The 14,465-nt window shown below is 41.9% G+C and overlaps 1 protein-coding gene across 2 annotated transcripts in view; it reads left to right on the forward strand.

Annotated features, from left to right (window-relative positions):
• The window catches only part of gabrb1 (gamma-aminobutyric acid type A receptor subunit beta1), a 56,599-nt gene extending 54,496 nt beyond the window's left edge, over positions 1 to 2,103 (forward strand). For both annotated transcript variants that reach the window (XM_028566016.1, XM_028566017.1), the window contains 2 exons: positions 183 to 436; positions 1,673 to 2,103. In XM_028566016.1, coding sequence (XP_028421817.1) covers positions 183 to 436; positions 1,673 to 2,014 — 596 coding nt within the window. In that variant the 3' untranslated portion in view covers positions 2,015 to 2,103. The remainder of the gene's footprint in view (positions 1 to 182; positions 437 to 1,672) is intronic.
• The last annotated feature ends 12,362 nt before the right edge of the window (positions 2,104 to 14,465 follow it).

Raw genomic sequence — 14,465 nt, forward strand, 5'->3', positions numbered from 1 at the left:
TGTAACCATTTAATATACGACATTTTAGGATATGCTTTTTTAAGCAGTTGTTAATGGTTGTTTTGTAATAAGGGCTAATGAAACCCTTGCTCCTTCTGTAGCTATAGTGTCCACTCAGCATGCAATCTTGCCGAAAGACCTCCTTCTAAACGTCCCCTCCATCCACGTCTGCTTGTCTGCAGGTATAACTACGGTGCTGACCATGACCACCATCAATACCCACCTTAGGGAGACTCTACCCAAGATCCCCTACGTCAAGGCCATTGACATTTACCTTATGGGTTGCTTTGTCTTTGTCTTTCTGGCCTTGCTGGAGTACGCCTTTGTCAACTACATCTTCTTCGGTCGAGGTCCTCACCTGCAGAAGAAGGTGGCAGAAAAGGCTGCCAAGTCCAACAACGAGAATAAGAGCAGACTGGAGAGCAACAAAGTGCAGGTGGGATTAGGGGCTTTGTCATACTGTTTGGTTAATGACATCATACAGCCCAGACACACTAAGCCAACAGTTGGCCAACAAGTGACAGAGTTAGTTTTTCTTATTAATGAAAAATGTGTTCAAACCCTGCTCACTGTAACACCTCCGTACACCTGGCCCATCGCTGCATAAAGTGGACACGGCACAAGCACTTCTTTTTAAGCATCCTGACACCTGGAATTTAGTTCTACCTTTACCTGTTAGCGGTTGTGGGATTTCCAGCTCCTCAAAGAAAACACTTTCTTCCTTAAAAATTGTCTGAAAAAAAGATTCCTTAAAAGGTCTTACCTGGGGGCGACCTCTAGCTCACCCAGTAGAGCGTGTGCCCCATGTAGGCTTGGCAGCGGCCTCAGGCTCAAATCCGACCAGCAGCCCTATGCTGCTTGGGGTCCCCCGCTTCTCTCTCCCCTTTCCTGACTTCAAGCTATCCTGTCAATTAAAGGCCATAAAAGCCCCAAAAAATATATAAAAAAAAAACAAATAAGTGGCAGTCCACGACACAATGTTGAAATTTCCCGTAAATTGGTTGCTTGTTGTTTTAAGCCCAGTTCAGACCAAAGATTCGCAACCAGGCAAGTTGAAACTACTTGCAACGTTTGGGTCTGCAGTGTTCTAAAACCTACCAGTTCACACCAACGCGACAAGACGAGACGGTGTATCATCTCCATAGCAACGACTCTTTGTACTTCCGTCCTAACTTCCGACTTCCAGGCTTTTTGTAGCTAAATATATAATTTTTTGCATCTAAATATGAATATGGATAACGTTGGTGATAGTGAGATGTTTGCTACAGTTAACATTTCTAGTGATGAATCGGCAAAAACACGTTTTATTTCTCTGATTCACGGCTTTGTCCGAGGCGCTCCCTCTCGTCAGTCAATCTCTAGCTCCCTCGGCCGTCTATATTTTTTTATAGCTGACTTTACAAGATGACTTTTCTATTGGCTGTTGAAACAGTTGACGTCTCTTAGGTTCTAAAACCAGCCTCTGGAGACTGGACCAGCTGAGTTGCAGCCACACCATCAGCCGGTTTGAGTCGAGCTGAGACGGGCCGGTTCAGACCGCATCAACTTTTTAGTCTCGTCGCGAATCTTTGGTCTGAACTGGGCTTTTAGGGATCCAGCCCATGACTTTGCATTCTATTTGGGTTTTGGTTACAGTATGAATTGATTGAAATCTGATGACCTCCTTCCTCAGGTTGATGCCCATGGCAACATCCTCCTGACCAACCTAACCAGCGAGATGAGCGGAGCAGACATGATGGGCGTTCTCAACGACCCTCGGGCCACCATGTTCTCTTACGACAGCGCCAGCATACAGTACCGCAAGCCCATGGCCAGCCGAGACCTGTACGGACGACCGGCCATCGACCGGCCAATGGGCCACAAGAAGGGTCGCTTGCGGAGGAGGGCCTCGCAGCTCAAAGTCAAGATCCCCGACCTCACAGATGTCAACGCCATAGACAAGTGGTCCCGTGTCATCTTCCCAATTGCATTCACCTTCTTCAACTTGGTCTACTGGCTTTACTATGTCAATTAGGGTGGCAGCGGCAGCGAGCCTGTGCAGAAGCACCAATGATAGTGGTTTGATAGAAAATCTACCTAGGTCTTGTACAGCAATGAAAATGAAGAAGCGTTCAGTCCATTTGTACAAATCCTGTTTTGGAATGAGTAGTACTGGATGTCTTTACAATGTACATACAATTTAATATATAATATATAAATATATATATATATAAGAGAGGTATAATTTATTAAAAATCCTATCACTTTTGCTGTACTCATCCATACAAAATAGATAGATACAAATAATGGAATTTAAGACACAGTATAGGTATGTTATTTCTAAGTTCAAACTTGCCAAAAAGACTTTGGTGACTCCGAAGATACAGGCAATGATCTTTCCTCTGTTCTATCTCTTTTTCTTACCTTCTGTTATCTCACTTTTTGCATGTGAATGGAACACAACCTTTTGTTTGCTTAAGGTAAAAAAAAAAAACTAAAAAACAATACAAAAGCAATCCCAGTGCAAAACGTGTACAGGAGGTACCTTAAACCTTTTACATGATCTTGTGACTGAAGCTAATCCAACTAATTAACAGAAGGTGTCTAGTTGAATTCTATGGAGCCCCTAAAGGGACATGAGGAATTAAAAAAATGTTCTTGCTTCTCGTGAGCACAAGATACTTTCGCAAAAGTAACTCGTGCTCCTGAGAAACCAATCTTAGGCTAGCAAAGTGATGCTAACGAAGCACTGCTAACGTTACATGGCTAAAGTTATTTCACAATTTCACATTCGCAGCATGAAATCGGTTAACAGCAACCTTATCATCTTTAAGTTTGTGGATGACACTATGAGGTACATTTGGTTGCGTTTTCAGGAAGATGAATACCGTGAGCACGCGAATGTATCTCGTGCTCACGAGAAACCATTCCGAAGACCAGTTACAATAGTTGTAGTAGTAGTTGTAGTACTAGTAGTAAAGAAAAGTATCTCATGCTTAGGAGAAAGTTTCTCGAGCGCATCAGAAAAAAAATATTCCCTATGCATGTCCCTTTAGGGGCTCCGTAGCATTCCATCGTGGTAAGTTAGTCCTTATAGTGCGTTCCATTTGTACTCAGAGGTCGGTTTTTCCGAGGTCAAAGTTGGAAACACGCCCCCCCGACCTCAGATTTCCGAACTCGGAACTCGGACAACCTCCGAGTACCCCAAGCTCAAAATCCAACATGGATGCCCTGTGCATCAACAGTTGTGAAAGATTTAGTAACATACAGTTAATAGCACTTCTGTCATATTTGTGTCTCACTAAATCAGTCCTGTAGAACTTCTATCCGTGGACATGTTACGTACATTTGTATGCACAAAAAACAGCGTAATTAACTGGTATTGCTAACAATGGCTAGTGCTAACCCCACAATGAGAAATCTGCCTAGTAAACGGAACACGTTCAACTCGGGTGTGACATCATTCCCAGGTCCGGTTTTCGAGTTCCGAGGTAAATGGAACGCACCATTATTTGGTTTGGTTATAAGTTCAGTGCTTTGACTGAGCTAATTTTTTGTGGAGTTGGGTTGAAATCCTTCTCCGACAGCCATCTGTGAGCTAACAAACATGTCCGATTGCTTTTCATGAATGACATGTTTTTGGACAAGTTTCTTTAACATTTCTGTAAGAAAAACAAAAACAAAAGCTTTGCATGGTTCTACTGAGCCACTCTGTATTATAATCATTATACTGTATGCTTTTGAACAATCATTGCATTTAAGGTAAGTACAGGACAGATGTTAATTGGAACTCCACTAATTTCCTAAAAAAAAAAATTTAGTCAAATTTGTACCTACAATATTCTCACAGCGTCTGTGAGCATGTACAATGTAATTTTCTTTAAAAGAAATCAGGTAAAGAATGACCAATGATGTCACCATGCTTTCAAAATCACATTCAAACACTTCAAGCTCTGATAAAACTCGCTGCTGGTGTTGAAACACGTGGTGTGAAATTTTTTTTGTCAGATACCTGAAATACTGTACATACTGTAATTGTTAGAATTGCATAGAGTTTCATCCACCACAATGTGTTATCAAAGGGGGAGTACTTGGTCAATGTTACTCTAATTTATTTTGTCAGTGGCTTGCCTTTTACCTTATTACAGGACTTATCTTCAGGGCCAGGGATCAGTTGGAAGTTTGCAGTCAGGTTCCAATACATTTCTGAAGGTAAACTAGTGGTGAGGACAGCAAGAGTAGGTGTGACTAACATCACACAAAGTGAATAGCCAGTCGGTATCCCAAGAATGTACATCCATATTGGACAATTCCTTACTTCGCAAATCATGTTCAGTGCCCATGCAGGAATAAGCGTGTCCTTTACAGTATATAGTGAGGCGGAAAGTCAGCGTGTAGATAGTCTCGCTTTGCCAGTCCTTCCTCCACAGCGCTGCGGAGGAGGGTCTGGCTAGTCCACATAGCATTCCGGGATGGGAGAAAAAAAACGTGCTCTGGTTCATTGCCATTTCTTTTAACCAATCACAATTGTCATGGGCGGTGCTAAGCGCCCGACAGAGCCACGCTGCCGCTGCAAAATAGCCTCGGGAAAGAACTTGTTGTTGGAACGTTCAAATGTTGTTTTAGTCGTGCAACGGAAAACTCTGATTGAACAGATAGTCTAGCTAGCTGTCTGGATTTACCCTGCAGAGATCTGAGGAGCAGTTAACCATAGTCCTCAGAAATCCACCGGAGTTTAAATTCCAACACAAAGAAAGAGGAAGGTAACGGATATCCAGGCGAAAAGAGCGTGATCCGACGGAATTTCCGGCAGCACCGGAGCAATCCCGGAAGCGGAAGTTTGTGGATGTAGACTAGGGTGTAGAGAGCGGGGACGTGGATGGGCATTTAGAGTCCGATGCTGCGTCCAAAATTCCATACTAACATGCTATTTGGTTGCTAAAAAGTGTATGTGAGATTTTTTAATATGTCCAAAACCTTAGTATGGCACCAATACTACGTGAATAGCAAACTATGCCGGCATAAATATCCCACAATGCAATGTGGTAGTAACGATCAACGTTCATAACAAACGGACAGAAACCAAGAAGCTCTGTAATGTCGATGTCGCTGGAATTTACATTTCTACATATTTAAACGACCGTTGGTCTAGTTCTTCCCCTCTTTCAGTAAGTTAAGCATTATCTGGCGATGCCGCTAGAGCGGAGGTCGGCAAGGGTTACCATGGTTATGCATCGTCAACAGCAAGGAGGCTCTTTTTATCGACCCTTGGGAAAAAAAAGGCAAAGCACACATTGTTCTTGCTACAGCATCACTATTTAATGAAGAAACTAACGTTTAGGGGGCGAAACGTTAGTTTCTTCAGAAAAGTAAAACCTCACGCAGTGTAACCAAAATGGTGGTTAATAAAAAGGTCATTGGCAAATGCGCGAAAGTTGAGTACACTGCACCCCTTCAACTCTACACATGACATCATACTTACTGCATTAGCACTGAACATTCAAATTGGGCTTAAAGGTGCAGTAGGTAGGATTGCGAAGATCCAGGACTTAGCCAAAATATTTTAACATTAACTTCTCAGTCCCTCCCTCCCCCCCTTTCTGCTAAAGCCCAAAACGGTCTCCTAAGTAGGGTTGGGCATAGAGAACCGATTTTTAATTGGAATCGTTTAAAAAATTACGATTCCATCGGAATCATTTCTTTATTGGAATCGTTTTGTAATCGTTTGGAGGATTTGGTTTCAAATCCGATCACTTTCCAATTTAACATGCGCAAGTTTTGGTTTTCCGTAGCGGCCAGGTGCTTGTTGTGTTGCAGCCATGGAGCACAATAAGCGGTGCTCTAGTGTTTCTTTATTTTACGTTGAAAAAGCCCCGTCAAACTGCAACCCACCTTTGAATCAAAATAAAACTTTCCTCTTATTTGTGTAATAAGCATGTGACCCGTTTCAACTCCACCACTCAAAGAATCGGAATCGAGAATCGATAAGAACCGGAATCGAAAAGGAAGAATCGGAATTGGAATCAGAATCGTTAAAATCCAAACGATGCCCGACCCTACTCCTAAGCCCCTCCCCCCACAAGGGAGAATGAATGCGCGTGCATGAGCTGTGATTGACACCCCCCCCCGGCCCTGATTGGTGCATCTGAACAGGGAGCGGTGGATTGTTACAAATCTCACTACAGGCTGTAGGTGGTGCCAGAAATGACCTGCTGCATGTAGTTCTACTGGAACATAGGGTCAGTTTCAGCAAATATGACAGAAAGTTAGTTTTAGAAGTCTTACCTACTGCACCTTTTAAATCGCGAGGTGCAAATCCATCCGATATGGGCATAATTCCCGGGGATGCTGAACTACTAAACGGCAGTTTCCCATGGACAGGAGAGGAAGGGGTAAACTGAGACACATTGTGCGTCTGCGCAAGGTCCTTGTTCTCCCGCACATCTCCCGCGTGCTACTTCTCTTGGTAGACCTAGGTGTGTCGGCCTTTGCAAAACATTCTGATAAGGTTTCTTTGTGAACCTTAGAACCTATCCTTTTAAAACCTGTCTTTAGCAACTTTCTCTGATAGTATATATTAATAGAAATTACAGCCAAAACTACAGATACAAAATGTAAGTGGTTTAAGTAATGTGTTTTTTTTTCTTCCTCGACGTTTCCCCAGTTAAGGACACACTGTTGCGGACACTTGATGGTGAGGACAAATGTGGACTGATTGTCTTATCAGGGCTTTAAATAAAAGAAAGAATAAAAAAACCACAGCAAAAGCAAATAGGCTTCTACAGGACACAATAGCAGTGTGCTCTTTCCTCATGGCTGAATATTGTGCCTTTACCAAGACTCTCAATATTTTCACAGGGTTTAACTTAACTTCTATCTAGTGAGTAGAACTTAAAAGACAAATCATCTTGTACTTTATTTTATTTTATTTTTTAGATCAAGAAGAACATGGAGAACCAAAAACAGAAGTGGACTCTTTATGATCTTTTTTTTCTGAGGCTCCAAAGTACAGTACTATTAGCTAAGCGTAGATTGTAGTAGTAAGACGTTCACAATCTTTTGAACTCAATGCTGGAAAAAACTAAATCAAAAAATCTCGTGCAAGGTCGGCCTCCATGCTGCTGTGTTGCTGTTTGTAGCACATGGACGGGAGGGGAAAAAGAAAAGGAAAAACAGCTTGGCTTTCTTCACGACAAAGGACTGGGAGCAGATGGACACACGTTTTCTGTGAGCGAAGGAGCTAATGGAAGCCCTGAACAACTGGTTGGCCTAAAGGCCGTGGAGGGGGGAGGACATGTGCTGGACTCTTATTGTGTAAAATTACTGTACATTTTTTCTCTCGTGCTCTTTATGTGCTCTCAAGTGGAATTGGGTGTGTGTCTTTCTGTTTGTTTACTGGCAAACATAAGACACTGTGCCGGAAGAGTGTGTGTGTGTGTGTGTGTGTGTGTGTGTGTGTGTGTGTGTGTGTGTGTGCGCGCATGGGAGTACGTGTGTGTGTTTGTGTGCGCATGGGAGTGTGTGTATGTGCGCGTGTGTGTGTTTGTGTGTTCATAGGAGTACGTGTGTGTGTTTGTGTGTGCATAGGAGAACGTGTGTGTGTGTGTGTGTGTGTGTGTGCGCGCATGGGAGTACGTGTGTGTGTTTGTGTGCGCATGGGAGTGTGTGTATGTGCGCGCGTGTGTGTGTTTGTGTGTTCATAGGAGTACGTGTGTGTGTTTGTGTGTGCATAGGAGAACGTGTGTGTGTGTGTGTGTGTGTGTGCGCGCGCGCATGGGAGTACATGTGTGTGTTTGCGTGCATGAGTGTGTGTCTGTGTGTACGTGCGTGCATGTGCGTGCATGCGCGCATCTGCAAGATTGCGCGTGCATGTGAGTGTGTGTGTGTGTGCATAAGTGAGTGCATGTGTGTACGTGCGTGCGTGCGCGTGAGTGCGAGCGAGGGAAAACACGACATACAAATTATTTGTGTCAACTTATAGAGACTTCAAAGATTAGAGTTTAAATAAAATTGCTGACATCTCTATTGTAGTTTAATTAGTATCGATGATGCGTTGCTGTGTGGAAAGGAATCCGCCGACACTGTCTCTTGATTATAAAGGTTTATTTACATCGAAGAAATCTGCATCAATTGACAAGCCCTGCAGAGCTCGGAGAGCGACAGCTACCCAGATTCTCAAAAGTCACTCTAAAGTTCTTTGTGTGTGGACCACATGTGTATATTCCATGAATTGGGGTGGGATCGATAACTGACCAATGGCTTCATGCCAACTGGCTCTGTCTAAGAGTCCGTTGATAATGCACCACAGATGTTTTCAAGAGAGGTGTCTTCTGAAAGTAGAGTAAAGTTCATCTGGGTTTCTTTGTTACCCAAAGCTTAAATACAAATCATATAGAATATGCAGATACAATAAGATGACAATATACCTCACTATCAACTATAAAGTGTATTTTTGAAGGATTAACTGAAACTAACAAGTGTGTTCGCTTTTTGTTGTTTAATAAACCTAAAAAAAAAAAAAACACTGATGATGGGGGTTGGTGTAACAGCAGCCCAGTTTAGATTTTGCCCCCCCAGGGCCCCCTAACCGGTTAATCCAACCATGATAATATGAAATAACATTAAATCCAGGGACGTGTTCTGCAGCTGACAACTATAGAGGATAACTGCTTCACACTCACGCTACTCTTGTAAGGCAGAAAAAAAGACTTTTCACTTTGCTCTCATAATATCACTTGAAACATGTGGGAACACAATCTAAAAAAATTCACAAAAGGAACATTTGTCGCTTATTTGATTATTTGATATGAAACGCATGCAACTTTTTCCCCCTTGTACCTTCCCACAGACCATTTCCCAAAGCATGCTCTTACCTCCAACCATGCGCCATTCCCCTGCAGCAGGGAAATCAACGTACAGACTCTTGAAACATGCTTGAGGTATGTATCAAGACGCAGTGACAGTTCTATTAAAAACCCTCTCAGGTCAAGCCATCCCCCCCCACCACCTGGTCTCCTTGTGTGTAATAATGCTTTGTGTAACCTCAACCCTGTTATGCACAATCAAGTTATAGACATCATTTCTTTCAGGAGAACCTGGGCTGTCAGGATGTGTGTGCTTATAGGACTCTAACAATTCCAGATTTTGCTGTGCTCATTAATTGTCTCAGAAATAATTTGCGATTAACAACGTAATTGTCTCATTCAGTCAAATAAAATAAATTAAATCATTTTTTATTAGTTTTTCAAACATCTTTTGGTTATATATTGACCCAGATAATGTAGTAGCACATGTACACAGCCTGTGAGGTAAACCGCCCCTCTTTAAAGCGCCCATATTATGCTCATTTTCAGGTTCATAACTGTATTTTAAGGTTGTACCAGAATAGGTTTACATGGTTTAATTTTCAAAAAACACCATATTGTTGTTGTACTGCACAGCTCTCTCTCACTGCTGCAGATCCTCTTTTCACCTGGTTTCTGTTTTAGCTACAGAGTGAAACCTCTTTTCTTCTTCTTCTTCTGTACTATCTTTGATTGCACTTGCACATGCTCAGTAGCTCAGATGTAGAGCATGCCAGCTAGCTAACTCTAGAGACAGTAAAAGAAAGCCTGTTTCTCCAACTTTGGTCAGTTACAAGGCAGGATTAGCTGGGAGACTTCTTCTAAATGAGGGAGCACATGTAAGTAGTTCTTTTGTAGATTATGGTGAACTTGTGTGTGTTGTAGCAGTGCTTTGCTATTGAGAACGACGTAGCATGCTAACGCTAGCGCTACGAGCTAACGGTTGTGGTTATCCAGGTCATTTCGGACTGTGACGTCACAGTCCGAGCCGATTTTGAACAGCTCACCAGGAGACTGAAGGTAGGACACATTTTAGAAACCATATCTCACTCAAAACAGCATGGATGGATTTTTTTTCAAAGTTTGTATGGGTGTGGAAGCACCAGAGACACAAAAGAACATCCCAAATCCCAGAAAAAGTGTTTTTTTCATAATATGGGCACTTTAAAATCGGAGGTGTCCACAAGGGAAGAAGCTTGGAGTAATAATAACTTGTGTTGATCTACTGCAGACATTTTGAATGCATTTTGTTTCTGTTAAGAGGCACAAAGGCACTCTTTAGAACATGCCCCCACAACTGGCATTTTAGCTAACTGGCAGCTCTGGTCATTAGCTGCAGCAACTCCAGTTTGCTAGCACCGATTTTGGTCGTTTTTTTCCTCTATTGACAGTACTCGGAGACATCTAGCGATCGAGATTCAGGTAAAAATCGACGGGAGTTCTTTAAAGGTCCCATGGCATGAAAATTTCACTTTATGAGTTTTTTTAACGTTAATATGCGTTCCCCCAGCCTGCCTATGGTCCCCCAGTGGCTAGAAATGGTGATAGGTGTAAACCGAGCACTGGGTATCCTGCTCTGCCTTTGAGAAAATGAAAGCTCAGATGGGCCAATCAGGAATCTTCTCCTTATGAGGTCATAAGGAGCAAGGTTACCTCTCCTTTCTCTGCTTTGCCCGCCCAGAGAATTTGGCCCACCCATGACAGAGAGAGACATCATGGCTTTCAAACGAGCAAAGTGGCAGTTGGTCAAGGCCACACCTCCACCCTCCACCTTGCCCCCCCCCCTCTCTCTCCTCCTCAATAGCTACAGACACAGAAATGGCACATCCTAAGGAAAGCTCATTGTGGGACTGGCTCTAGTGGCTGTAATTCTGCACCAAGGCTGAATTTTGGGAAAGAGACTTCCCGAAATTCTATATAAAAGGTCTATATAAAAGAGACTTCAGATACAGTATTAGGGGACCACTAAGGTCTATATAAAAGAGACTTCAGATACAGTATTAGGGGACCACTAAGGTCTATATAAAAGAGACTTCAGATACAGTATTAGGGGACCACTAAGGTCTATATAAAAGAGACTTCAGATACAGTATTAGGGGACCACTAAGGTCTATATAAAAGAGACTTCAGATACAGTATTAGGGGACCACTAAGGTCTATATAAAAGAGACTTCAGATACAGTATTAGGGGGACCACTAAGGTCTATATAAAAGAGACTTCAGATACAGTATTAGGGGACCACTAAGGTCTATATAAAAGAGACTTCAGATACAGTATTAGGGGACCACTAAGGTCTATATAAAAGAGACTTCAGATACAGTATTAGGGGACCACTAAGGTCTATATAAAAGAGACTTCAGATACAGTATTAGGGGACCACTAAGGTCTATATAAAAGAGACTTCAGATACAGTATTAGAGGAACACTAAGGTCTATATAAAAGAGACTTCAGATACAGTATTAGGGGACCACTAAGGTCTATATAAAAGAGACTTCAGATACAGTATTAGGGGACCACTAAGGTCTATATAAAAGAGACTTCAGATACAGTATTAGGGACCACTAAGGTCTATATAAAAGAGACTTCAGATACAGTATTAGGGACTACTAAGGCCTATATAAAAGCATCCAAAGCTTTAAGATCTTAGTTAATGTTAGCTTTTTGTGTTAGTTTTATGTAAAAAAAACAATTGACTGCAAAACAGCTTTGATTGAGGCCAGCACTGACTCAGACTCTTAGATATCCAGCTGTACACTGCAGACATGAAGGCCCATTGTCTTTATAGAGACTGAAGGTCTGCAGTGAAACTGTGGTGGCTGGAGGAGACCGCCATTAGTCCAGTTAACATGCTCATTCTCATCACAATCATGATCATCGTTATATCACATTGGTGCCATTAGCACATGTAGCATGACTGTGTCTCCGCCGGCAGTTGTGCTCATTCTCATTATTAATAAGACAGCTGGCCGTCTAATCGACTGGAAGGCCGCAGCCCGGGACGCAAACATCAACTTGACTTATTCATAGCCCGCTGTGACATCTCTGCCTTCGCTTTCATTGTTTGAGTTCTCAGCTTTGTCTCCTTTTATCCAAAGCAAACATTGTTGCATTTGCCGCTTATAGTGGTGAAAACCTCTCTTTAAAGGATTGGTTTTGCATTTTTTTTCAATGCTGACGTGCCCATATGAATAGGGTTGGGCATTGAGAACCGATTCCTACTTGGAATCGTTTCAAAAATTACGATTCCATCGGAATCGTTTCTTTATTGGATTCTTTATTGGATTTGGTTTCAAATCTGATCATGGGTTCCAAATTTAACATGCGCAAGTTTTGGTTTTCTGTAGCGGCCAGGCGCTTGTTGTGTGGCAGGCATTGGAGCACAGTAAGCGGTGCTCTAGTGTGGCTTTATTTTACATTGAAAAAGCCCCGTCAAACTGCAACCCAACTGTGAATCAAAATAAAACTTTCCTCTTATTTGTGAAATAAGCATGTGACCCGTTTCAACTCCACCACTCAAAGAATCGGAATCGAGAATCGATAAGAACCAGAATCGAAAGGAAGAATCGGAATTGGAATCCGAATCGTTAATATCCAAACGATGCCCAACCCTACATATGAAACACTGAAACATGTTTTGCCTGCTGTAATCATTGCGCCTGTTCATACCGGCCATTAAGTGATGGGGGACAAGTTATGATGAGGCTTTAGCAGTCTGACTTAATCCAGTCATCTGGGGATCGGTGGGGAGAGACGTCTAGGCCTGTAACAATTATTACATCATTGTCTCATCTAATGATTGGTCATTGTTGATTTTGTTTAGATATGCCAAATTGTAATTGTATAAGTAATTATTGGTAGGACTGTTGAGCTAAAGCTATGCTAGTTGTTGGCACTTGACCCCTATACACGTTCATAACAACAAAAATGACAAGGGTGGGGGGTACAGTTAGAAAAAATGTTTTATGATAATAAAGAGGCGTAGTTTACTTCATAGGCTGTGTGTTTGTGTGATTATATTATCTGGGTCACATAACGGCGATACAACCAAAAGATGTATTCTGGGATTCATTCAAAACTGGAATTTGTTTAAAAAAAAAGTCCTACATATTTGACTTAAAAAGAGTCGTCCCTCTTTGTGATTTGGTATAGCTGTGGAAGATACTTACTTGCGTTGACAATCTCAGAAGCCTCATATTGACTTCAGATAAACTCTGACTTATCAAAATGAAATAACAGCTTATACACTTTGTTTTTTTTACATTGAAACGTAAGATAAAAATAAATTTCTTGATAAGGATCCCTTACATTTGGTTATTACTGTAAATAGTTGAAACCTAGATGCATGGGCAGAAATTTGATCTAACAGACAGACATTCAAGAGTCATTTTAAACTATACAATGTTGCAGAATTATACTCAGCAATACATCATTTTTGTGCATCTCAGCATCATTTTTAATTAATTAGATGCCACTTTGCAACACCAGTAATACAGTAGAGACCGAATTTATTGATATATTTCGACATCGATCCAGCTTACTACAATGTGCTATGTCGACAAGTGGCTCATGCTAATGCTTGGCGGCTAAACCGTACGGTAACATTATAAAGTTACCGCAACGTTCAACACGCTCATAAAATTATTTTAAGTTTGATTGTCAAAAGGCAGCATCACTACTAACTACTATCAACGTAGTACCGTATCTTACACCATCAGTGTTGCCAAATTTGGCTGACAAAAAGTAACCCAATCTGAGCCTAGTACCCGCCCAATAGTTAAAAGTAGTTTTTTTTTGTTTAAGAGAAGTTCATTTTGTCACAGGTTGCGATTTGTGGAATTTGTACGTTTGTTTTTTTTACCACGGCCCCTGAAAAGAGCATCATCTGGCGGTGCGTGTAGCCGGCTCACAGTCACCTGTTGGCGGCTAAACACCTGCCGCTGGTAGCCGGCGTCCTGGAGCTCTGTAAGTACGACCAGCAACTGCTGCTCTGATTTTATTGTTCTATGGCACTATGTGTTCACGTTACAGCACTTTACTTAGTTTAAAAAAAGCTGTATTTTAGGTATATAATATTGTCTATTGGGGAATTAGCATTGCTCACTTTTTAATTTCGGAAAAAAAATTATTCATCCCACGTAACTTCTAGGCAAGTCCCGCCCTACGAAGCAGCTCGATTGGTTGGGGTTAGCCATTGACCTTGAGTGGTTGAGGTTAGGATAGCTGATTGGTCAGGGGATAGGACCTGTACAAATCGGGTTAGGTTACCTTGCGTAAGCATGGACGCCTGGCCAAAATCCCACTAATCTCCACCCCCTTGGAAAATCGCACCCTGCACACTCGCACGTCTGGCAACACTGAACACCATACTGTATGTAAGTGTTTTTCTACAATTGGTAAAAATGAATAGACACTCGAATTTGATATAACCGAATCAAAAAGGCAAAGAAAGGTTTATTTCAATATGTTCATGATACAACACAGTGCACTGTGAAAACATTAAGTGAGAGTGTTCAACTGTTCATAAACACGAGTGGATTACAAAGGGCAGAACTCATCACTGCGTCTGAAAAACTGTCAGTGTGTCTCCAACACAATGATATCACGGCAGAGGATCTCTTTAACATCCACTGGACCTCCTGTA

This window comes from Perca flavescens, chromosome 20 (assembly GCF_004354835.1).
Source record: "Perca flavescens isolate YP-PL-M2 chromosome 20, PFLA_1.0, whole genome shotgun sequence".
Taxonomy (NCBI): domain Eukaryota; kingdom Metazoa; phylum Chordata; class Actinopteri; order Perciformes; family Percidae; genus Perca; species Perca flavescens.